This window comes from Pseudorca crassidens, chromosome 8, assembly GCF_039906515.1.
Source record: "Pseudorca crassidens isolate mPseCra1 chromosome 8, mPseCra1.hap1, whole genome shotgun sequence".
Taxonomy (NCBI): Eukaryota; Metazoa; Chordata; class Mammalia; order Artiodactyla; family Delphinidae; genus Pseudorca; species Pseudorca crassidens.
The window spans coordinates 22,578,554-22,602,014 of NC_090303.1; the positions used below are offsets into that span (position 1 = coordinate 22,578,554).

The 23,461-nt window shown below is 42.1% G+C and overlaps 2 protein-coding genes across 21 annotated transcripts in view; one reads left to right on the forward strand and one right to left on the reverse strand.

Moving 5' to 3' along the window:
* The window catches only part of PHTF2 (putative homeodomain transcription factor 2), a 168,459-nt gene extending 146,127 nt beyond the window's left edge, over nt 1–22,332 (forward strand). For 7 of the 11 annotated variants that reach the window (XM_067746052.1, XM_067746044.1, XM_067746047.1 and 4 more), the window contains 6 exons: nt 1,587–10,202; nt 11,909–12,025; nt 13,292–13,445; nt 15,568–15,782; nt 16,949–17,146; nt 18,113–22,332. The gene's annotated coding sequence lies outside the window, so the exon portion shown is untranslated. The remainder of the gene's footprint in view (nt 1–1,586; nt 10,203–11,908; nt 12,026–13,291; nt 13,446–15,567; nt 15,783–16,948; nt 17,147–18,112) is intronic. The other 4 variants (XM_067746049.1, XM_067746045.1, XM_067746050.1 and 1 more) reach the window with 4 other exon arrangements.
* MAGI2 (membrane associated guanylate kinase, WW and PDZ domain containing 2) overlaps nt 1–23,461 on the reverse strand; it is a 1,357,470-nt gene that overhangs the window by 12,679 nt on the left and 1,321,330 nt on the right. For 6 of the 10 annotated variants that reach the window (XM_067746031.1, XM_067746038.1, XM_067746030.1 and 3 more), the window contains one exon: nt 14,968–17,818. The exons of 1 other annotated variant lie outside the window; for it this stretch is intronic. In XM_067746031.1, coding sequence (XP_067602132.1) covers nt 17,169–17,818 — 650 coding nt within the window. In that variant the 3' untranslated portion in view covers nt 14,968–17,168. Of the gene's footprint in view, nt 1–14,967; nt 17,819–23,461 lie in introns of those variants that run through there. 3 more of the 10 variants (XM_067746036.1, XM_067746034.1, XM_067746037.1) reach the window with 2 other exon arrangements.

The window sequence follows — 23,461 nt, forward strand, 5'->3', positions numbered from 1 at the left end:
GAGTTGGGGCAAGTTGTCCTGATGCTGCAAGAAGGGAGGTGTAGGGGTCTCCTGGGGACACACAGTTCTGTTGTCACACTGCATTGAGCTTGCAGTAGAGTGGCTTTACTCTGCGTGATCAAGTCTCTTCTGACTGCTGCCGATGGAGACCTGCAGAGGGCACTGTTTTCCTGAGCAGGGGAAAACATCCATGTCTGAGTCCACCAGAAAGAGTATGGGGATGAGTGGTGGTTAGGGTCTTTGAGGTTCCAAGGAAGAGTGAGTGACATGCGTGGTGTACCTTTGTCGAAGGAGGTTTATTGTAGGGATACTCAGGGAAGTAAGGAAGACAGGGAGCTAGGCCTCAGAGAGAAGGGTGTTGCTGGTTAGAAGACTGTGATACAGTTATTAATCAGACATACGTTTAGTGGCTATGCTGACAGACTCAACAGTGTTTCAAATAAGCAAGTGTCTTTGACTCCTAGTTTAGTGCTTAATCCTTTTGTGAAACAGCTGCTCTTGTCTCAGTTTTTACTGTTACCATTGCTGCTCATTCTCATTTCATGTTTTGTATTCAAATTCTCTGCGAGGATATCCAGTCAACTGCCCCGTCTAATCTACCCCTCCCTCCCTCTCTCTCTCTCTCTCTCTCTCTCTCTCTCTCTCTCTGTCTTTCCATCCCTGCACCCATCAGTACATCCAGTCATTTATTTATTCATTCATTTAGCAAGTATTTATGACACCTGAAACTAATATAATACTATATGTCAATTATACCTCAAAAAAAAGCTTCTTTCAAGAGACAAAAACAAAAAAACAAATATGGATGGAGCACTTACTGTGTTTCAGGAACTGTTCTAGGAGACCAAAGTGATGAAAGCAGATAAAGATGAAGCTTACATTCTAGTGCATATAAACAAAAAATAAATGCATGAGAAGTGCTATGGAGACAAAGCAGAGTAAGGCGGAGAGGAATATTGAGAGAGAGAGAGGGAGAGATCAGGAAAGAGCTCTCTGATAAAGTGAGCAAAGGCCTTGAGGGAATTGAGGGAGGAAGCCATGCGGATATCAAGAGGAAGAGCATTGTGAGCAAAGGAAAGAGACAGTGTTTCAGGAAGAACAGGGAGCCAGTGTAGCTGGAGTGAAAGGAAGGTGGAGAGGAAGGAGGTGAGGTCAGGTAGGTGTGTGGAGGGAGGGCGATGGATGCTGAGCATAAGCGGGAGAGTGACAGAGTCTGACTTGTTTTATTTAATTACAGTCGTAGAGTTGTATTCAGGTTCATAAGTGATTAATTTTCTTTCTCAAAGTCTAAACAGAAATCCTATTCATATATAGTTTTTTGAAGTACAATTCACATTCAGTAAAATTCATCCTTTTGAGGATCTGCAGGGACACCACCCCTGCAGAGAACAAAATTCACGGATGCTCCAGTCCCTTAGTATATAACCTATGCAAATCCTCTCATACACTTTAAACCATCTCTAGATATCTTATGGTACCTAATACAATGAAATGCTATGTAAATAGTTGTAAATGTAGTGTAAATGCTATGTAAGTAGTTGCTGGGACGCTGCAAATTCAAGTTTTGTTTTCTGGAACTTTCTCAGTCCCCCCGCCGACCCCCACCGAATCCGAGGTTGGTTGAATTCACGGATGTGGAACCTGAGGAAAAGGACAGCCGACCACGTAGTTCTGTGAGTTTTGACAAACACATGGAGTCGTGTGACTGTCACCACGGTCAAGATACAGACGAGTTTCACCACTCACAGAGTTCACTGGGGCCCCTTTGTGGTCAGCACCTCCCCTCTCCACAGCCTCTGGCCACCACTGTCCTCTTTCCTGGCCTTTTAGTTTTCTGTCTTCAGAGTTATGGCTATAGAGCATCATACAAATGAAACTATACATTGTGTAGCCTTTTGAGCATGGATCCCTCCACCTGGCATAGCATATTTGACATTCATCTGTGTTACCATGTGTGACGGTAGTTTGGTACTTTCTTGGCCACACCGCACAGCATGCGGGGATCTTAGTTTCCCGACCAGGGATCAAACCCGTGCCCCCTGCAGTGGAAGTGCAGAGTCCTAACCACTGGACGGACGGCCCAGGGAATTCCCTGGTCTTCTTTATTGCTGAGTAGTGGTTCAGTGTGTGCATGTTTCCAGTTTTAGATGAATAAGAAATAGAGTCACTATAAAAATTCACGTACAGGTTTTTGTGTGAACATAGGTTTGCATTTCACTTGGCTAGGTACCTCAGAGCAGGATTGCAGGGTCTTATGGCAAGCGTATTTTACCTGTAGAAGAAATTGCCAAACTGTTTTCCAACGTGCTTGCATCGTTTTGCATTCCCACTATCAACGCATGTCACTTTTAAAATTTTAGTCATTTTAGTAGGTGTGTAGTGATATCTCCTTGTGGTTGTAATTAGAATTTCCCTAGTGACTAATAATGTTGGGCATCTTTTTTAATGTAATTATTCTCCTTCTGTATATCTTCTTTGATGAAATGTCTTTATAAATATTTCATGCCTTTTATAAATTGATTCTTTTATTACTGAATTTTCAGAATTTAAAAATATATTTATGATACAACTCCTTTATCAAATTTATGTTTTGCAGATATTTTCTAACAGTCTATGACTCTCTTTTTTCCCATTTTTTTTTAACAGTGTCTTTTGAATAGCAGACATTTTCGATTTCTACTTGAGTCCAATTATCAAATTTTTAGGTTTCACATTTTGGTCTATGATCCATTTTGAGTTAAATTCTATACACAGTGTGAGGCATGCATCAAGGTACATATATATATATCCGTTGAAAAGACTGTTCTGTCTCCTGTGAATTGCCATGGAGGCTTATGTCTGGCTGTGTTTATGGGCCCTTTTCTGTTGTATTGACCTGTGTCTGCCATTTCCCAGCACCTCACAGTGTTGATTACTGTAGCTCCGAGCTTCTCCCCTGGGGTCAGTTCTGCCTCTGCCCCCTCCCCCCATCCCAGGGTACCTGGCAACGTAGGGGGACATTTTGATTGCCATAATTGGTGGGTGGAGGTCAGGGATGTTACTAGACATCCTATAACGAATGCACAGGACAACCTCCCACAACAAAGAATTATCCAGTCCCAAATGTTAATCATGTGGAGTTGAGGTGCTCTGTGTAGCTTTACAGTAAGTCTTGGAATGAGATAGTGCGACCCAAACAGAAGCAATTTTGGAGGAATGGGGAGAATATTATGAACGTACGAGGTTGCTGTGAGGATAAAGCTAGACAGTATATGTAAAAGTGCTGGGCACACAGCTTATGGTAATTAAATGCTAATTTCCTCATTATTTGTTACTGCTCCTGACCTTGACCAAGTTTTCTCCTCTTTGCAGTCCCTTTAGTGTGACTTCTGCTCTTGTCCAGGGCCTACATATTCGATTTTGAGACTCTCACCATGACAAGTACTCTGTTAATAGAGCCCTGCTTGTTTCTCCTTTGCACACACATGTCGCGCATGGCCTGGGGTAGGGCCTGGTATTTGCCGTCAAAGCAGTGTTTCTTTGCCCTTTGGCCACCTGCTCACTAAGGAGGTGTGCATGGTAAAGATGCTTAAGATCTCCTCCCAGCAAATTTCAAGTATATAATACAGTGTTATTTACTATAGTCACCAATGCAGCTTCCTTTGTGAAGGTGGTTCATTCTGGTACTAAATGGTCTGATGTACTGGACAAGAAGGTGAAAGCCTCAGGCTTTCGTGTTCTGTGATGGCCCTTCTGGGTCAGGTTGCCAAAGAGTAATGACCTTGCTGATGACTTTCTCTTGTCTTATGCTTATCCTGTGCTACATGGCCACCCTGTGTGGGCCCCTTGGCCAGGATGGACCTCAGAGCATTTGCTACACCTCCTCCAATCTGCAAATTTCCCCATGTGTGACATTCATTTAAATTCTGTCGTTCATTTATATGTGCCAGTTATGGTGATATGTTCAAGGGTTATAGTAAGGAAGAAGATAGAAATGATTCCTGCCCTCACAGAGTTTACATTTTGACTGGACCAGAGGCATTAAGTAGCTTAATAAATACTCAGTAAAGGTTTGTAAAATAAATTAGTTCTCCCATATTGTTTATGTAATGTGAATTAATTTACATTTTGTCTATGCTGCTTTCATGCTAGAACGACAGCTGAGTGATTGCATCAGACACAGAATGGCCAGCATAGCTCAAAATATTTATTATCTGACACTTGACAGAAGAAGTTTGTTGATCCCTGGTTGGATGCCTCAGATTTGTTCAGAAGATAAGGTCATTCAGGGATGCCCTTTGTGTTAAGGGTGAGGAGGGAAGCAGCATTGATGGAAACCACTTGTGGTCACAGCCTCTCATGGATATGATGGTTCATGGGAACATCTTCTTGTCCAATACATTGATCCATTTAGCTCCAGGCTGGACCACCTTCACAATGGAAGCTGCATGGTGACTGCAGTTAATAATATAGAATTGTATACCTGAAATTTGCTGGAAGTAGATCTTAAGCGTTCTCACCACACACACACACACACACACACACACACACACACACACACAAAAGTTAACAGTGTGAGGTGATGGATGTGTTCATTAACTTGAATCATTTCACAATGTGTATGTATATCAAATCATCATGTTTTACACTTTAAATATATACAGTTTTATTTGTTGGTTATTTCTCAATAAATCTGGAAAAAATCCACCAAAACAACTCAAAAAAAGCTGGAAAAATTCCCATGTCACCTTATCCTAAAACTGTTTCTAGGAGAGAGGAGGAAATATTCTTTCTTCTCATGGAAAAAAATACAAAAAATACTCTGAGTCAGAAATGTCTGCTTGTCCACCAAAATCTGTCCTCCCAATTTCATAGTGTGGAGTGGGAGCTGCCAGACAGCTGTCCAGTCAGGAACTGCATTTCCCAGAGTCCTTTGTGTCAAGTGTGCCCATGTGACTAGTTCTGACCAGTGGAATAGGAATGGGAGTGACCTGCCATTTGTAGGCTGGGACTTCAATGGAATGCTCACTGAAGCCCTCTTTCCCCTTTGGCTCTCTGGATGTAGAGGGCTCTGAGGTTCTAGGGCAGGACTTCTTAAAATTCTGTGTGTGTTGGTGTCACCCATATCTGGAGATCTTCTTAAAACACTGGCTGGTACAGTAGGTCCAGGGCAGGGTCTGAGATCTTGCATTTCTAACAAGCTTCCAGGGGATAGCGGTGCTGTTTGTGCTCAGACCCTCTTTCAGAAGCAAGCAAGGCTCTAGGTGATGGTGGAGCCATAGAATGAAAGGAACATGTCTCTGAATCACTAAATAAGGAAAATCTCCGTCTTCAACCAGCAACTCCTGGTCTGTTACCTGAGAAATAAGCCTTTGGAGGTGGGAGTGGATTTGTTACAGCAGTCTTCTGGGAGTGGTTCAGAGGATTCACTGCTTCTGTTTGAAAGTGTCTTGGCAGAATAATTTAGGACAAAATCATTGCTGGCTGCCCTACCCCTTTAATGTGGGTGCCTGTTCCAGATAACTCCTTCGTTTTTTAAGATATCTATACCTAACTATATTTTAAGACCTACCAAGGCCTTACACCATTAGCTCCTTGATAATAGAAATGGTTAAGAAAAAAAAAAAATCTGGGTTTTGTTTTTGTTGACTTTGATTAAAAACACAGTGAAAATGTTTGGGGATGGGTTGTGAATGATCTGCTTCATCTGGCAGGAAGGTTAGTGGAGAGCAGACCATGAGGGTCTTTGATCCTGGGAGGTCAATGTAGGGAGTTCAGGTAGAGTCCCTTAAGCAAGGGGCCAGCGGGTGAGTATCAGGGCCCTGGTACAGGCTGCAGGGCTGAGGCTGGCTGGAGGAGTCGAGGCCAAAGTGTGGTCACTCAAAGGCTGCTTGACACGAGTGACAGGAGCCTGGGCAGGGAGTCAGATGGGATACAGGTGTCTGTGTGTGTGTGTGTGTGTGTGTGGTATTGGGAAGAGTTGTGGTTGGAGCAGAGAGGCAGAGGGAGTCTGGACCAGGCCAAGGCCAAAACCCGCAGGGGCCTTTTGTCTGCTTCCAGCAAACATTTACAGTGGGGAGGTCAAGTTCATCTGAGGGACCCTGACCCGCTGGACCCAGTGTGCTAGAACTCAGCTAAGAATGCTAGTGGAAAGTCTCTCCCTGGGTTCTGAGCAAGGAAGGTTGGAACAAGAAGGCTTGCCCTGTCTCTGTTGCTCTCTGGTCCTGACCTTACCTTCATGAAATAAGAGCCAGAGCTGGGTCTTCTCAAGGCCTGCTGGCTTTGGGACAGAGCTGGGCCTGAGCAAGAACAGGAGAAAGTCAAGGGGAAACAGTTACTGAGTTTATTTTGGGTAAAGCACCTGGTTGAGTTGCAGAAGCTAGCCTTCATTCCAGGTGGTGTTCAAATATAAACATCAAGCCCTTTCAGAATTTTGTAAAAATAGCAGCAAACTTGAGAAAAATTGCAAACTGTCTACTCTGACTAGTCAGGGCCACTTACCATGTTGAAAGCCATTTTTATTCAAGGGAAACTGTATTGGATTTAGACATAAGGCCGGTTTTTAAAAAAATTATCCAACCTTCAGCAAGTATTTCACTGAGTGCCTATTATGTCAGGCACTGTGAGGGTTAATTGTAGAAACACAAGATGAATCTTCAATCCACATCCTGATGATGGAGAAAAGAGCAGAGAATCTATAAGAGTTGTGAGCCTGTTTACTGATTAGATACCTGCCCAGGAAAGCTCTTCGAAGAGTTGAAATACACCAGCAGGGCCTCCTGAGTCCTCCCGGAAAGGCTGGTGGCTGCCTGAGACAGGAGCTAGGAGAGGCTGAGCTCAGTGTCGGCAGCCTGTGAGGGCTGCAGCCTCCATCAGAGGATGGAGAAGGGAGAGAGGCAGGGAGCAGGGAGCATAAAGGTCGTCTCCCCTCTAGCCCCGTGTTCTGTATGGGACCCCACATCACATCAGGACGTCCTGCCCAATGAATACCCACCAGTGGCCTCCTGCTGACTGTTGCGTGGAGGCCCAAATGCTGGCCAAGGCCGGTTAGGCCCTGTGAGATCTTGACCCCGCAGCTCTCCAGCCTCCTGCAGGCAAGTTCTCCAAATCCTCTGCCCTCAGGTGACCGGCTGCTGTCGGGCCTCAGATTTGCCACCTTGGCCCATGTGCCCCTTCCTCTAGGGTGGCTGAACCATCCCGGTTTGCCCGGGACTGAGGGGTTTGTTGGGATGCCCACTCGCAGTTTTAAAGCCAGGACCGTCCTTGGCGAACTGGGGAAGGCGTGCGGTCTCTGTGGGGTGGGTAGTGCCTGTCTAGTTTAAGATTATAGTCTCAGCCCTCTGCACACTGCCTGGCACATGGCTGACACCTGATAAATATCTGTTGAGTGAGAATTCCAGAGCACCACTGCAGATGTTTTTATGTCCCTCAGTTAATAAGAACAACAATTTAAAAATGTATATGTGTCAAATATTTACCCTGTGCTCAAGTCAGAGTCCCTGACTAGTTCTTGGCACCATGACAGGTGCTCACGTCTCCTTATCTCTCGCCTGGAGGATGTCAGTACCTGCCAGAGTGTCTCCCACCTCCACTGTACCTGGACAGGGCTGCCAGGGCTTCCTCCCAGAGCCCAGGGCTGAGTTCATCTTTTCTTTGCTCAGAAACCTCTAATGACTCTCAACTGCTCCCTAACAGCATTTGTGATCTCCTTGACCCTACCTGTGTTTATCCTTATCTCTCTCTTTCTCTCTCTCTCTCCCCCCCTCCCCCCCCCTCTTGCTCTCTCCCTCTCGCTCTCTCGCGCTCTCTCTCTCTCTCTCTCTGTGTCACAGTGTCAGTCAAAATAAACAATTCACTGTTTCTCTAACCTACTTCCAAGTTTCTGAACTCTGACTTCCCTCATGCTGTTCTATCCCTTACACCTCCTCTACCTTTTGAAATTCTACCCATCCTTCAAAACCCAACTGAAATGCCCCTTATCCAGGATGACTTATAACTGCCTCCAACCATTTCTGCATCCTCCAGAGTCCAGCACGTCATGCTTGCTGCTTTCTGTCTTGATCGCCTAACTTGAGAATAGGGGCCTGTGTTCTGTTCACCTGTAATGTTTTATGTATAGTAGGTACTCAACACTATTTAAAAACTTTTATTAAGCTGAGTTAAGTAGGTTTGCCCAAGTGAGTGCTCCTTTTGCTTCACATAGCCCCTAAAATAATCTTATAAAACTCGAGGTCTGATTTCATTTTTAAGTTGACATCCACATTCTTATCACAAATTTAAATATTGCAAAGGATGTGTTTTCTCTTTTATATATGCTTTAAGTATATTTTATTTAAACCTTATAGTTGTAGATTTAACTCATTCAGCTTAATGGAAAATAACTGCCGTATAATCTAGCTGGAAAAGCCAGTCTTTGTGGTCAAGCTAGACAAATAGCCAAACCACACGTTCAATCAGAAAAAGTCTGACTTTATTTTAAAACTCAGGTAAACGTGGGTGCTAATTCTTAGATAGATAGGAACCCTACCAGGGCTCTTGGATTGAAGGAAGGCATTGCCTACATCAATTCTTACTCTGTAGTTTGCTCTCCTGACTGTCCCTCAGGAGGGCTGCATTCTCCAGTTGTCACTTTGTTTAATGCCCGAGAGGTTTTACACTTCAGGTTGATGAACCAGAGTAAAATTTAGGTTAGGTGATAGGTCCGCCTTTCTTCCATAATGCAAAGGGTCCTTGTGTAGGGCAACTGGGAATGGGCAATTGGCAGTCCGCAGGTTTGAAATGCATAAAAATGGAAGTTGAAGTTCTGGAAATAGATTCCATTTAAGCCATCCGTGCCTGTGTATCTCCTAGAAAGACTCTCTGCCCCAGGAACGTGTGTTCCTCAGTGTGAAGGCAGTTGACCTAGGAAGAAATCATAGTGGAGGTTGCATTTCCTTTCACATGGATAAACCTTGTTAGGGTTTTAGAAAATTTACCTTCCACTCAATGACAAAAGGTCACTTTGTTGCTTCACAAGATTCCCAGGTTCTTCCAGGTGAAATCACTCTCCAAGAGGCAGTTTCATCAGAAGAAAAGATCACAGAAAACTCTCAGAACCTTTTAAAACAGATACGGCTCTCATTTGTGGTTGCCAGTTACCCTCCCCAGGGTGGTGGGACAGACTTCAACTTTTCTGGAGTGCCTGATCACTGGGCTGCCTGGGTGATATGCTGCCAAATGCCCAGGAAGAGGTCAGTGTAATCCTAGGTTGTTGCTCCATTGTTTATACCCAAATGTTTACAAACTACAGCTGCTATTACCACCAATAATCATAATCATCTCTACACATTTAATTGGTGCCCTAAATAAACTAGACATGATGCAGAATCACGCACTGTCATTAGACATAGTGCTCTTACTAGTTTAAGACTTGGAAAGCACTCTGGTGATTTTATAGGCATCGTGTCTGGCACTATGGTTAGCTGAAAAAGAAATCTCTATTAAATCCAAATTCTTCAGCAATTAGGTCACTCGATTTCGCTGTGAGTTTGGCCTAAAAAATAGTATCAGTAGGGCAGGGGCAGATTCATCTTTGGGGATCCCCAAGCTTGGGGGGAGACTCAATATGAAAGAAAATGTAAAATTTCAAGTAAGCTTTAGGGCTTATGCAAGCTTGTTTCTTCAGCTTCACAGCAAACGCACCTCTACTGCAGGAACATCAATCAGGTTTCTGGTCGCGTGCCTGACGCTTGGAGTACACATTCGAAGCTCTTCTAGGCACGTACAGACCTCAGGAGCCACACACTTCACAGTTTCTGGGGTGTGTATGATCCACTGCTTGGAAGGTGAATCAGATCCTGATGAAAGCGAGGGATTCTCTGCTGAAAGCCTGGCTGTTGTTCCAAGACAGAGGCTGCAAATTGGTGGGCTGTGGGCCAGTCTCTGTCTGCAGATGGCTTGTTGTGGTAGTGTCTTGTCTTCCTGTTCAGTGTTTCTTAAAAATGTGAATTAAACCGGTCAGACTTTAAAAAAAAACATCAAATTTCATATAAAAAGCTGATTTCTTTTTTTTTTTCTTGTTTTTTTTTTTTTCCTCACTTGGGAAACTGAAAGTTCCACAGTGGACTTGGACTTGACAAAATGACAGCTTCAGAGGAGGGATGTGCTTGTTGCTCCGCCCAGTCTCCACCTGGCTCTCTTCGCTTTTTATTTTCCGGCCTGACCTTGGAAACATGTGATTCATGGTGAGACCCTTGTCCTTCCAGGCCAGGCTCCTCACTTGCCTGGCCCTAGTGCTGCTCTGCCCCTGCCCTAATCTCTTTGGTCTCTGACTTGTGGTCTTTTTGATGCCCTAATGACTTTTATTTTCTTTTAGAATAGTAATCAGATGTGCAAAATTAATATTTACACCTCATTTTGTTAACTACATTGTTTTATGTGTCTTTTGCTTTTTCAGCTTGCACTTGGCCATTCTCAGATTAGTTCATAAAGAATGACATATATTTATTGTAAATATCTCAACTTTTGTGCTTGATTTCACACTTTGTATCAGCTTCTTCCCTTTTCTAAGAGTGATACATAGATTTAATTAATTTTTTTTTTGGAGATTTAATTTTTAAAAAATTGTATTGGAGTAAAAAATAGCTTGGGAATTTTAGGTCTCCTGTTGACATCAGTGGGAAGTCTTGATAGCACTAGGGTTGAGAACTGTTTCTTTGGGTTGTAATCTCCTTGATGGCAGGGTTGTCATCATCCTATTACTATTACTTCATAGAACTCTCCCTTCTCCCTAGTGTAGGTATTGTAATATGTTGCAGACGGTTTTCTTGGCCATTCATTTTGGACCTTTACACTGCTTTTCACTAAATGTTGGCTTCTGCATAAACTTGGGATTTTGCATGACAAAATTTCAGAATTAAAAGGAAAAAATGTGATGGAATTTACTGGTAATTGATACCTTAAATCCTTTTTGAAAAAAAGGCTCAGTATCAATCAGTGTAGCAAGCAACAGAAACATACTGCCAATTCATAAATGATGTAGTCAGCTGACAGGCAAATACCAACTAGATTGTATACAAGAAAACTCTCAGTTTACTTGGGTGAAAAAAGTCAACAGATATTGCCCTGGCAATTTCACTGTATTTAAAGTCAGGTTTCAAAGAAGTCCTGTTTGGGGCATTAAACGTATCCTTTGAATAATCTGTGAGAACTGCAGTTTTTAAAACTCAAGTCAACTTCCAGTAATTATTTCCTTCAAATGAGCACTGCCGACAAAAGAGTTTTGTGCATGGTCAGGGTTGGCTAAGTTTAGAATAAATTTAGTGGAGTAAATGAATTTTAAAAGTAAGCTGGTGCAAAACTTGAATTTGGTTTTTATCTCTGTTAGGAGAAAAGTTTTCTTAAAATGTTGAGCTGCCTTTGATAACAGATTTTAAGTTTCTTTACCTTTTAAGTGATCTGATCTGTATTTGCCTTTGAAATCTTTTACTGCCACTTTGGTTAAGTGAATATTGTTCCATAGTGGCCTATGATCCTATCTGACCAAGTGTTTTAAAGCTTTTTGATTTTTTTTTTTTTTTACAAAACTTCCCAAATCAAATCCTAATGAAGTTCTTTTAACCTCTAGCTAACTTTGGAATGCTTCCAAGGGTCCCTGAAACACCCCAAAGAGAGATATCAAACTAATTAGGTTCATTTGGTAGATTAAATTACATGGGAAGTATTGTCAAATGAGTAATAAGTCTTCTTAGGTTATATTAATGGGAAAATGTTATTAATATAGGTGTTCTAGAAATTATATGGAATTCTTGAAAATCTGGTATCTCCTGGTAAAATTATCAGTCATAATTCTAGTTATTAAAGTGTTGTATGTCACAGCAGTAACCAAGTTTCTTTGTCAATTGCATTGTAATCATATTTTAAAGGTGCCTTAAATCTTTTGTCATTATAGACAGTTATGGTTTCACTCTGATGCTTTTACAAAAATGCTTCCTCTTCAAGAAGATTTCCAGAAAGGACTTTTTGACAAATACAGGTTTCTGACTTTCAGACCATAACACTGAACTGGGTAAGAAATTAAAGAATTCTAATGGGAAACCTGATGGCTTCATAAAACTGTTAACAGTAGGACTGAGTGAACTGGTGACTATGGCTATAATTTTTATGGTTTCTGTCTGAGAAATAATTGGTTTTAATCTGTGTTTTCCAGATATAAGGAAACCCTTCTTCTCAAGCTAATTATGACTTATAGCAGTTTGGTAAATTATACCTTTGTAAGCAGAATTGAAACATTTATCTTGCCTCTCTATCTGATCCCTCCAGAGATCGGAAACGCATAGGTTCCCAGTAGCTTTATCAGATAAATTAGGAAGGACACCTCCTAACAGGTGCAGGAATCTCAAAGTATTTGGGGACCGTGAAAAAGGAGGAATTCACCTAAATCTGTAAGACAATGTCTGTGACAAGCCGTGGGCATGACTTTCCTAGCCCTGAGAGGCCTTTTAAAAGTTCAATCTGACATAAGCGAGAGAGTGGCATGGACATATATACACTACCAAACGTAAAATAGATAGCTAGTGGGAAGCAGCTGCATAGCACAGGGAGATCAGCTCGGTGCTTTGTGACCACCTAGAGGGGTGGGTGGGATAAGGAGGGTGGGAGGGAGGGAGACGCAAGAGGGAAGAGATATGGGAACATATGTATATGTATAACTGATTCACTTTGTTATAAAGCAGAAACTAACACACCATTGTAAAGCAATTATACTCCAATAAAGATGTAAAAAAAAAAAGTTCAATCTGAGACTCCTTATAAAAGTTCTAGCAAAGCCATTTTTTTTAAAAAAAGAAAAGCCTATATGATCAATTACATTTATATAAATCATCAGGCCAAGTTTATTGAGACTAGACTTACTTTACAAATTGGTCTTAATTTGGCTATATTTGGTAGAAATAAGGGTAATTTTAGAAAAAGTTATGTTTCAGTGAATATTAAATTCTAGTTTTGTTGGGGTCTGCATTTACTGCCTAAGACTGACTTCTCAGATAGTTCCTTGCTGTCATTAATTCCTTGCTGATATTAATGTTAATATTAAATTTAACTGAGTCATTAATAGGACACTCTTAAGTCTGTTTCTGAAGCTTATATCATCTATCTTTGGATGAAGATCAGATGTCCCAAGACCTGTAACCAGGTCATTATGTGTACTGGAAAAAGACATCTTTTAAAGGACCATCTCCAACCTAGATGGAAAGACCCTTATCAGGTACTCTGCACTAGCTCATGCACAGCAAAACTGAAGGGAATTGACTCTTGGATTAATATTTTCACATAGAAAGGGCCCCTGCACTGGACTGGTCTATAGAGAGGGCTGCTGATGTCAAAATCACCTTAAAACAACGCTCAAACAGAGGAGAAAGTACACTCATACCAGGATGAGAGGAAGACAACATGGCCAGACAGCTGGCCTAAGATGCTGCACCTGACCCGTAAGATCATTTATTGTGTTTTCTTGACTTCTTGGACCTTTGTATAAGAATCAAATGTTTTTCTATCATGGGCATGATCCTATGCTTGTTTTAAAATTCAATCCAGTCGTTGGGTTTGTGACCTGTGTCTCATACTTCTGGGTTACCTTGGTGGATTTCTCCTGTCCAAGGCTCTGATTGGTTGGCTCTTAGGAAATTTATTCTAAAAGAAAATTATAGTTCTGTTCAGGACACTATTGATATTACTAGGTGGGATCCCCTCACCTGGGCAATTAATACTACCTGCTCTGACCCTGGCCATAAGTATGAATTTTCTTTTACAGTCACTCAAGTTCAATCAGAGCAAGAGACAAAATTTCAGCCAAAGCATATAACCTCCCAAAATTATGGGATGGATTTATGTGGTTAACACTAGGCTATGGTCACTTAAGTTTAAAGGCTCCCTATGTTGGGTACAATTAAACCATACTAAGGATAACCAGCCTAGTGACATGAGGAAATTGGGCTGGGCGCCTTATGGACAATGCCAGTATATGATTTCCCTTAGAGGCAAGGATTGGTACAGAACAAACTAAGTCAGACAACCTGGGGATATGACTAATGGAAGCTCTCGACTTAAATTCTTACTTAGGACCTTACTAATACTGCTAGCTATGTTATTTGTATATTGCCTGTTTTACAAAACTGTTGTTTCCTGCATTATCACATGTGTGACTGAACCTCTGATAAAATGATGTCTAGGTGACTTGAAGCAGTTGACCACATATATAGTTCTATATGAGAACAGTGATTTTAATAGTGTAACTCTAGATATGGGAAGAAGCAGCAAGAGGGAATTTTTATTTCCTGGACTGTAACAGACTAGTAAGACAGGTGGTCCAGCGACTTTTGACTACTGTTAATAAGGCCTAGTCCAGTAATAGCACACTGAGTGGCCTATCAGTGAAATCCTCGCCTGACTTAGGAATGAGCATTCCTAGCACCATGGGACGAAACGGTCATGAAATGCCTCCCAAACCATGGTTGAATTTATGACCATGAGGCGGCCCTGCCAACTAAAAACTGGCACTTGCCATCTGCCTCTACAAGGATTAGGTCAGTAGCCACGGTCGTCACTGACCTTCAGCACCCCCTGAATGGAGGCCAGGGTGGAGATCAGGAATGAGCACTCTGTGCTCTGGCAGAACAGGTCTTTGGATAGTTAGATATTTTCAGGAAAATATTGTATGAGTCCAAATCTTGCATCTCCTCATATCTAGAAAAGCAGTAAAATCATTAATGGGGACATGTGCTCCTCCTGACTGGCAGCAAGCCTCTGTGAAAATGTGTGCCTGACTGCACATACCCCCGCTTTGCTAAAATCTTATATAATACCTCTCCCCCCACCTCTTTGGAGCAGTTTCTCAGAGCTATCTGAAATGCTGTCTCCTGGGCGATAGTCCTCATTTTGCCCCAAATAAAACTGAACTCACAACTCTCACACTGTGCTTGTTTTTTTTTTCAGTCGACAACACACAGCCTATATAGTTGGAAAAAGAAAATATTTTTGGATATATATTTTATTTGACAGTGTTTTAGAATATCATACAGTAAACAAGATTTCTGTAAAAGTTAATTTATCCATAGTGGTGCGTTTCATAAAAATAGTTGCTCACTTACAGTCTTTCTGTGACTATTAATACATGTAATTATATTTATAGAGATACAGCTGTACAGGGTAAATTCACAGCTAACACTACACAGAAATATTATTTGGAATGGGGTTTAGATGATGTGCTGTCTTCACAGGTTATGGATTACAGCTGCATAAAGCAATTACTGCACAAGTAGTAGCTGTGAACTGTGCAAATTAGAATTTATGCAAGCGTAATCTCAATTTTTTTATCCTTTTGTAACACATGGAAAATAAAGGTCAGAGGATACAGTACCGGGACGTGCAGCTACACTACAGAAGCATTGTCCAAAACCAGATTCAATAAATTAATGGCAAACTATACTGGATCTGTAGTCCAGGGGAGAAAGAGAGTAATTGAGATTAAACCAAAAGTACTGTAAACTGCTACATGTGTTTGTGCTTTAGTTTATGATGACTAGGTTTCATTTTTGGAAATTGCTTTTACAGGCTGCAAGACTCTTCACTTGAGGCTTTCAACCATATTCTCCTCTTGTCAAACAACTAAACTACACCTATGCTTGATGGAAATTAAACAGCTGGTGCTCAGGATACTACAATTACAAAGAGAGGGAAAGAGTCAACCCAAGGAAGCTGTTACTTGTGACTGCCTGTGATGGAACCTGATCTCCCTGTTTTACTTATTTGACTTCAGGTGCAGGGAGGTAAGGCTTATTTGCATTTGAACTCCTGTAAAGGGCAGAATATGGGGAGGATGACACCTCATTCATTCAGGTCATATTAAAGAGAAACTGCCCTCTGAAACATTTGCCTTTTAATATGTGCAGCTACAAATAAGAATGCATGGATAATTAACTGAAGGTAAAATTTTACAAAGAAAGATCAAAACAGCAGAGAAGAAAGGCAATCCTTAGAGATACTAGGGTATCTACCATGGATGAGGAAGATAAACAAAGATCTAGACAAAAAAGCAAACCAAATGGAAATAAAAGGAGAAATAATAAGACATGCTAAAAAGATCCATGTTCTTTAATGAAAAGAAATGGGTCATACTAATGATTTTTTAATATCAGAGAGAGATTCATTGTAATCTGAGAAATACAGGAGAAATACTTTGCCTCTGCTCTATCAAAGTGAAAATGAAGTAATGGAAGACAGCAAAATGAGTGAAATGTAATGTTGCTGTCAAATAAGCTGCTAACTCTGAGGCAACAGGAAGGCCTTCTCATAAAGGAACTGCAGCGTTGCCAATCTCAATTTAACAAATTGTGGTCCTTTAGTTATAAAATTCCTATTTTAGATGAAAACCAATTAAGATCTATGAGCTAAACTGCAAAATTTTGACTTATGGCAGACTGTTCCCTAGGATACAATTTTTAAAACTTTTTTCCTACCACTGAAAATGCACAGAAACGTGATCACAGAAATGGCAGTAAAAATGGCATCACACCAATGAATTCACTAGATTTCTAATTCATCCTGCAGTATGCAGGGGACATTGCTGCTAAAACTGGTGATGGTGCCACAAGTGAGCCATGGAAACGTGTCATGGGTGAACAGTTCTGAATGTTTCAAAGAAACCTCTTAACCCCTGTCTAGATATGTCCAGAACAATTTATTTACAACTCTTCAGATTAAAAGATATAATCTTGTCTCAGTTTCAGCTTGCTCCGTGCAGTTTGATTTTTAAGGCGATATTCCAGTTTGTGATTGCTCTTAACTTGTCCAGTTTCTTGATATGTTTCTTGATATAAAGTTTGGATGACATCCAAATCCTTCATGCAGTGGGGGAATTTTGTTCTTTCTTGTTTTACTAAAGCTACACTGCACTCTCTGTGATGTTCTTCACGTTATTTTGGTTCTTCCATAGCTGCCAAAGCCCCCGCAGTGGAACTGGGAGCTTCAGGATCAGTTTGGGTCTGCCGTGGATGCCATATGGACCATGCTTGTTGACACGTGGGACTTCATGTCGGTGCTCCCAAGCCTTGGTGCCTCGTGGATTTATGCACGTGACAGTGAAAATAAATTAAAACACCATGAGACGGAACCTATGAAGAATGGCCTGCAGGTATTGAGGCGGGGCAGTGGGCTCATCTGCCTGCGGCCGAGGCGCCGGGTTTGAGGATGCCCGGCAGCTTGTCGGAGCCTGGCACCTTCCAGGGCCCTGGCGCAACAGCAGCCTTGCGCACAGGGGTTCCCCCCGGGGGCCGCGTGCCCTGCCTGGGCCCCGCACGTGTGCCTGCCCTGCCCTCGGCCTCCCGCACACCCGCGCCGCGGCCTGGGCCCACGAACGCAGGTGCCACTCCGGGGCCTTCACGCCGGCCGAGCTCGGGGCCCACTGCCGCATGCAGCCCCTCCTTGCTGCTGGCCCGCGCTGCGTCCACTGCTGTGGGCCCGGGTGCCCTGGCCTCTGAGGAGGGCCTGCTGGCCTCAGGCTGCCCCTGGCCACCAGGCACCTCCACGAGCCTCGGCTGAACCGCCCGCTGCGGGCTTGCCGAAAGCTCACTCTGCTCCCCGAGGCGCTGCTTCTTCTGGCTGCCGGCTGAAAGCTCCTTTGGTTTCCTAACGTCGTGTTCCCTTTTGATATCCCAAGTTGGGTCTGGGCTTATCTGGTTGTTAGGGTCGGATGGTGGGGCTGGATGTGATGGAGAGAATGGAGAGAGGACGTCCTCGAGGGAGGCGCCTACTTCCGGCAGACCTGGGGAGGCAGCAGCGGGAGAACTCCAGGAGCTGGAATCGTCTGTGGGGCAGGAAGCACAGGCGTTAGAGCCGTGCAGCACATGCTTTTCACACTCCTGCAACCTCCCTCCACATTGGGAATGAGAGAAGGCGGCCAGGGGCCACTCCTCTCAAGGTCCCAGGCCACTGCCACCCCCGCCCTCACTGCCAGGAGGGCAGCTGACCTTATCCCTGGGGATTCTGTGTTCCCCATCCTCTTTACACCACCCCTTCCCTCTTTGAGTGTTCAGGAAGGTGGTTACAAAGCTCAGGCCTAACCCATCCCATTGTCTCGGCCCCTTCTAACTTCCTGCAGTGTCATCAGGTCTGCCAGCCCTGTGTGGATATCTGACTTGGGAGCACCTGAATCAGTGGTTCTCAAACTCAAGGATACATGTGAATCACCTGGGGCAGTTTTGAAAAATACAGAGTCCTCAGCCAAGGAACTCCTCTGCATTTTTAACAGGCACCCAGGTAATTCGGAAAATGCTTGGGGGAGTAACTTTCTCAACCAGTAGGTGTCACTCAAGACATAATTCTTAGCTACCACCAGATACAGAATTTGGATGAATTCATCTATAAAAAGGTTCATTATTCCATTCAGGGACAGAGGTGGTCAGCCAGAACAGGCTGGTGTGGAAGGATTGGAACCCTTTTGTGAGGTTTTGCCTGCAGGTGTTAGAAAGTTTTGCAGAAACTTTGACTTCCTGGATGGACACCCTTTAGGAGCTCTTTCCCATATATATATCTCTCCAACTTTCCTTTGAGGTTATATTGTCAAACTTGTGTTCCAAGATTCAAACAGGTAATATGACGCTGCCTATAAGATGTTCAAACTTTATGGTTAAAACACAAATTATTTTATTCTGCAAGAACCTGATGTTGGTTGGAGACAAGATGGCAGAGTAAAAGGACCTTGAGCTCACCTCCTCTCACAAGCATGCCAAAATCACAACTAACTGCTAAACAACCATTGATAAAAAAGACTGGAATCTACCAAAAAAACGATATTCTGCATCCAAAGACATAAGAAGAAACCAAGAGATGGTAGGAGGGGTGCACTCGTGATATAATCAAATCCCACATGACCCAGGTGGGTGACCCACAAACTGGAGAATGATTATATCACAAAAGTTCTCCCACCAGAGAGAGAGCTCTGAGCCCCCCCAGCCTAGAGGCCTGGCATGGGGAGGTGGAGCCCCCAGAGTATTTGTCTTTGAAGGCCAGCAGGGCTTGAGTGCAGGAGCCCCACAGTCCTGGGGGAAACGGAGACTCCACTCTTGGAGTGCGCACACAAGGTCTTGTATGCAACAGGACCCAGGCCAAAAGGAGTAACTCCATAGGAGCTTGGGCCAGACCTACCTGCTGGTCTTGGAGAGCCTCCTGCAAAGGTGGGGGGCAGCTGTGGCTCTTTCTGGGGTCATAAAAGCTGGTGATGGACACGGCAGGGACCTATGTGAACTCTGGCTGGAGGCAGAGATTTTGGGCTCTTGGCACCAAGACCTGGTCCCCCAAACAGCCTGTAGGCTCCGGCACTGGGATGCCTCAGGGCAAACAACCAACAGGGTGGGAACACAGCCCCACCCAGCAGACAGATAACAGTCACCCAAGTCCAGGAAGCACAGAGAGTCCCATACAGGACTAACCCAAGGAGGAACATGCTGAGACACAAAGCAAAGAGAAAATATTAAAAGCAACAAGGGAAAAGCAAAAAATTACATACAAGGGAACCCCCATAAGATTATCAGTGTTTCTTCAGCAGAAACTCTACAGGCCAGAAGGGAGTGGCAGGGCATATTTAAAGTGATGAAAGGGAAAAATCTACAACCAAGATTACTCTACCCAGCAAGGATCTCATTCAGATTTGATGGAGAAATTAAAAGCTTTACAGACAAGAAGACACTAAAAGAATTCACCACCAAACCAGCTTTACAACAGATGCTAAAGAAAATTCTCTAAGTGGAAAAGACAAGGCCACAACTAGAAAAAAAAAAAAAGTACGAAATGGGAAAGCTCACTGATAAAGGCAGGAAATCATCCACACACAAATGTGATATCAACATCAGTAATTGTGAGAGGAGGAGAGCACGAATGCAGCATACTTGAAATGCACTTGAAATTAAGAGATCGGCAACTTAAACAATCGTGTATACATACAGACTGCTATATCCAAAACCTTACGGTAACCACAAACGAGTCTATAATATACACACACACAAAAGGAATCCAAAGACAACGCTAAAGATAGTCATCAAATCACGAGAGCAAAAAAGGAAGAAAAAAAGACCTACAAAAACAAATCCAAACAATTAATAAAATGGCAATTAGAACGTACATATTGATAATTACCTTAAATGTAAATGGATTAAATGCTCCCACCAAAAGACATAGACTGGATGAATGGATACAAAAACAAGACATGTATATATGCTGTCTACAAGAGACCCACTTCAGACCTAGGGACACATATAGACTGAAAGTGAGGGGATGGAAAAAGATATTCCATGCAAATGGAAATCAAAAGAAAGCTGGAGTAGCAATACTCATATCAGACAAAAAAGACTGTTACAAGAGACAAGGAAGGAAACTACATAGTGATCAAGGGATCAATACAAGAAGATAGAACAATTGTAAATATATATGCGCCCAACAGAGGATCACCTCAATATATATGGCAAATGTTAAGAGACATAGGAGAAATTGACAGTAACACAGTAATAGTGGGGGATTTTAAAATCCCACTTAAATCAATAGATCATCCAGACAAAATCAATAAGGAAATGCAGGCCTTAAATGACACATTAGACCAGATCAACTAAATTGATACTTAAAGAACATTCCATGCTAAAGGAGCAGAACATAACATTCTTCTCAAGTGCACATGCAACATTCTCCAGAGTAGATCACATGCTGGGCCACAAAGGAAGTCTTGATAAGTTTAAGAAAATTGAAATCAAATGAAGCATCTTTTCCAACCACAACACTATGAGTTTAGAAATTAACTTGAAGGAAAAAAAATGCACAAACACATGGAGGATAAACAATCTGCTACTAAATAACCAATGGATCACTGAAGAAATCAAAGAGGCAATCAAAAAATACCTAGACAAATGAAAATGATCCAAAACCTATGGGACACAGCAAAAGCAGTTCTAGGAGGGAGGTTTGCAGCAATACAGTCTTACCTCAAGAAACAAGAAAAATCTCAAACAATCTAACCTTACACCTAAAGGAACTAGAGAAAGAAGAACAAACAAAACCCAAAGTTAGCAGAAGGAAAGAAATCATAAAGATCAGAGCAGAAATAAATGAAAAAGAAATGAAGGAAACAATAACAAAGATCAATAAAACTCAAAGCTGGTTCTTTGAAAAGATAAACAAAATTGATAAACTTTTAGCCAGATTGATCAAGAAAAAAATGGGAGAAGACTCAAATCAAAAGTATTAGAAATGAAAAAGGAGAAGTAACAACTGACACTGCAGAAATACAAAGGCATCCTAAGAGACTACTACAAGCAACTCTATGCCAATAAAATGGACAACCTGGAAGAAATGGACAAATTCTTAGAAAGGTGCACTCTCCCAAGACTGAACCAGGAGGAAATAGAAAATATGAGCAAACCAATTACAAGTACTGAAATTGAATCTGTGACTAAAGAACTCCCAACAAACAAAGTCCAGGACCAGATGGCTACACAGGCAAATCCTACCAAACATTTGGAGAAGAGGTAACTTACACCTATCCTTCTGAAACTATTTCAAAGAATTGCAGAGGAAGGAACACTTCCAAACCCATTCTATGAGGCAACCATCACCCTAATACCAAAATCAGACAAAGATTCCACCAGAAAAAGAAAATCATAGGCCAATATCACTGATGAGCATAGACGTAAATATCCTCAACAAAATCCACGAACTGAATTCAACAACACATTAAAAGGATCATACACCACGATCAAGTGGGATTTATCCCAGGGATACAAGGATTTTTCAATACCCACGAATCAATCAGTGTGATACACCACATTAACAAATTGAAGAAAAAAAACCAGATGATCATCTCAACCGATGCAGAAAAAGCTTTTGATAAAATGCAACATCCATTTATGATTAAAAAACTCTCCAGGCTTCATAGGTGGCGCAGTGGTTGAGAGTCCGCCTGCTGATGCAGGGGACACGGGTTCGTGCCGCGGTCCGGGAAGATCCCACATACTGCAGAGTGGCTGGGCCCGTGAGCCATGGCTGCTGAGCCTGTGCGTCCGGAGCCTGTGCTCCACAATGGGAGAAGCCACAACAGTGAGAGGCCTGCGTACCACAAAAAAACAAAAAAAAAACCTCTCCAGAAACTGGGCATAGAGGGAACCTACCTCAACATAATAAAGGCCATTTATGACAGGCACACAGTAAATATCATTCTCAATGGTGAAAAACTGAAAGCATTTCCTGTAAGATCAGGAACAAGACAAGGATGTCCACTCTCACCACTTTTATTCAACATAGTTTTACAAGTCCTAGCCACAGCTATCAGAAGAAAAAGAAATAAAGGGGATCCAAATTGGAAAAAGAGGAGTAAAACTGTCACTGTTTGCAGATGACATGATACTATAATACCTAGAAAATCCTAAAGATGCTACCAGAAAACTACCAGAGCTCATCAATGTATTTGGTAAAGTTGCAAGATACAAAATAATACACAGAAATCTGTTGCATTTCTATGCATTAACAATGAAAGATAAGAAAGAGAAACTAAGGAAACAATCCCACTTACCATTTCATCAAAAAGAATAAAATACCTAGGAATAGACCTAGGTATTTTATATAATACCTAGGAATAAAATACCTAGGAATATCTAAATAGACATTTCTCCAAAGAAGACATACAGATGGCCAATAGGCACATGAAAAGATGCTCAACATCACTATTAGAGAAATGCAGATCAAAACTACAATGCAGGGATCACCTCACACTGGTCAGAATGGCCATCATCTAAAAGTCTACAAGCAATAAATGCTGGAGAGGGTGTGGAGAAAAGGGAATCCTTCTACACCGTTGGTGGGAATGTAAATTGGTACAGCCACTATGGAGAAGAGTATGGAGGTTCCACTGAAAAAAACTAAAAATAGAGTTACCATATCATCCGGCAGTCCCACTCATAGGCGAATATCCAGAGAAAACCATAATTCCAAAAGATACATGCACCCCAATGGTCATTGCAGCTCTCTATTTACAATAGCCAAGGCATGGAAACAACGTAAGCGTCCATCATCAGATGAAAGGATGAAGAAGATGTGGTGTATATGGAATATTACTCAGCCATTAAACAAAGAAATGTTATCTGCAGCAAATGGATGGACCTAGAGATTATTATACTAAGTCAGACAGAAAAAGATAAATATGTCGATTCTATGTGGAATCTAAAAAAAAACAATAAAAAATATACAAATGAGCTCATTTTCTAAACAGAAAGAGATTCACAGACATAAAAAACAAACTTATGGTTACCAAAGGTAAAAGGGGAGTGAGGGGAGAGATAAATTAGGAGGTTGGGATTAATATATACACTCTACTATATATAAAATAGACAACAAGGACCTACTGTGTAGCATAGGGAACTATACTCAATATTTTGTGATGGCCTACGGAGGAAGAGAATCTGAAGAATAT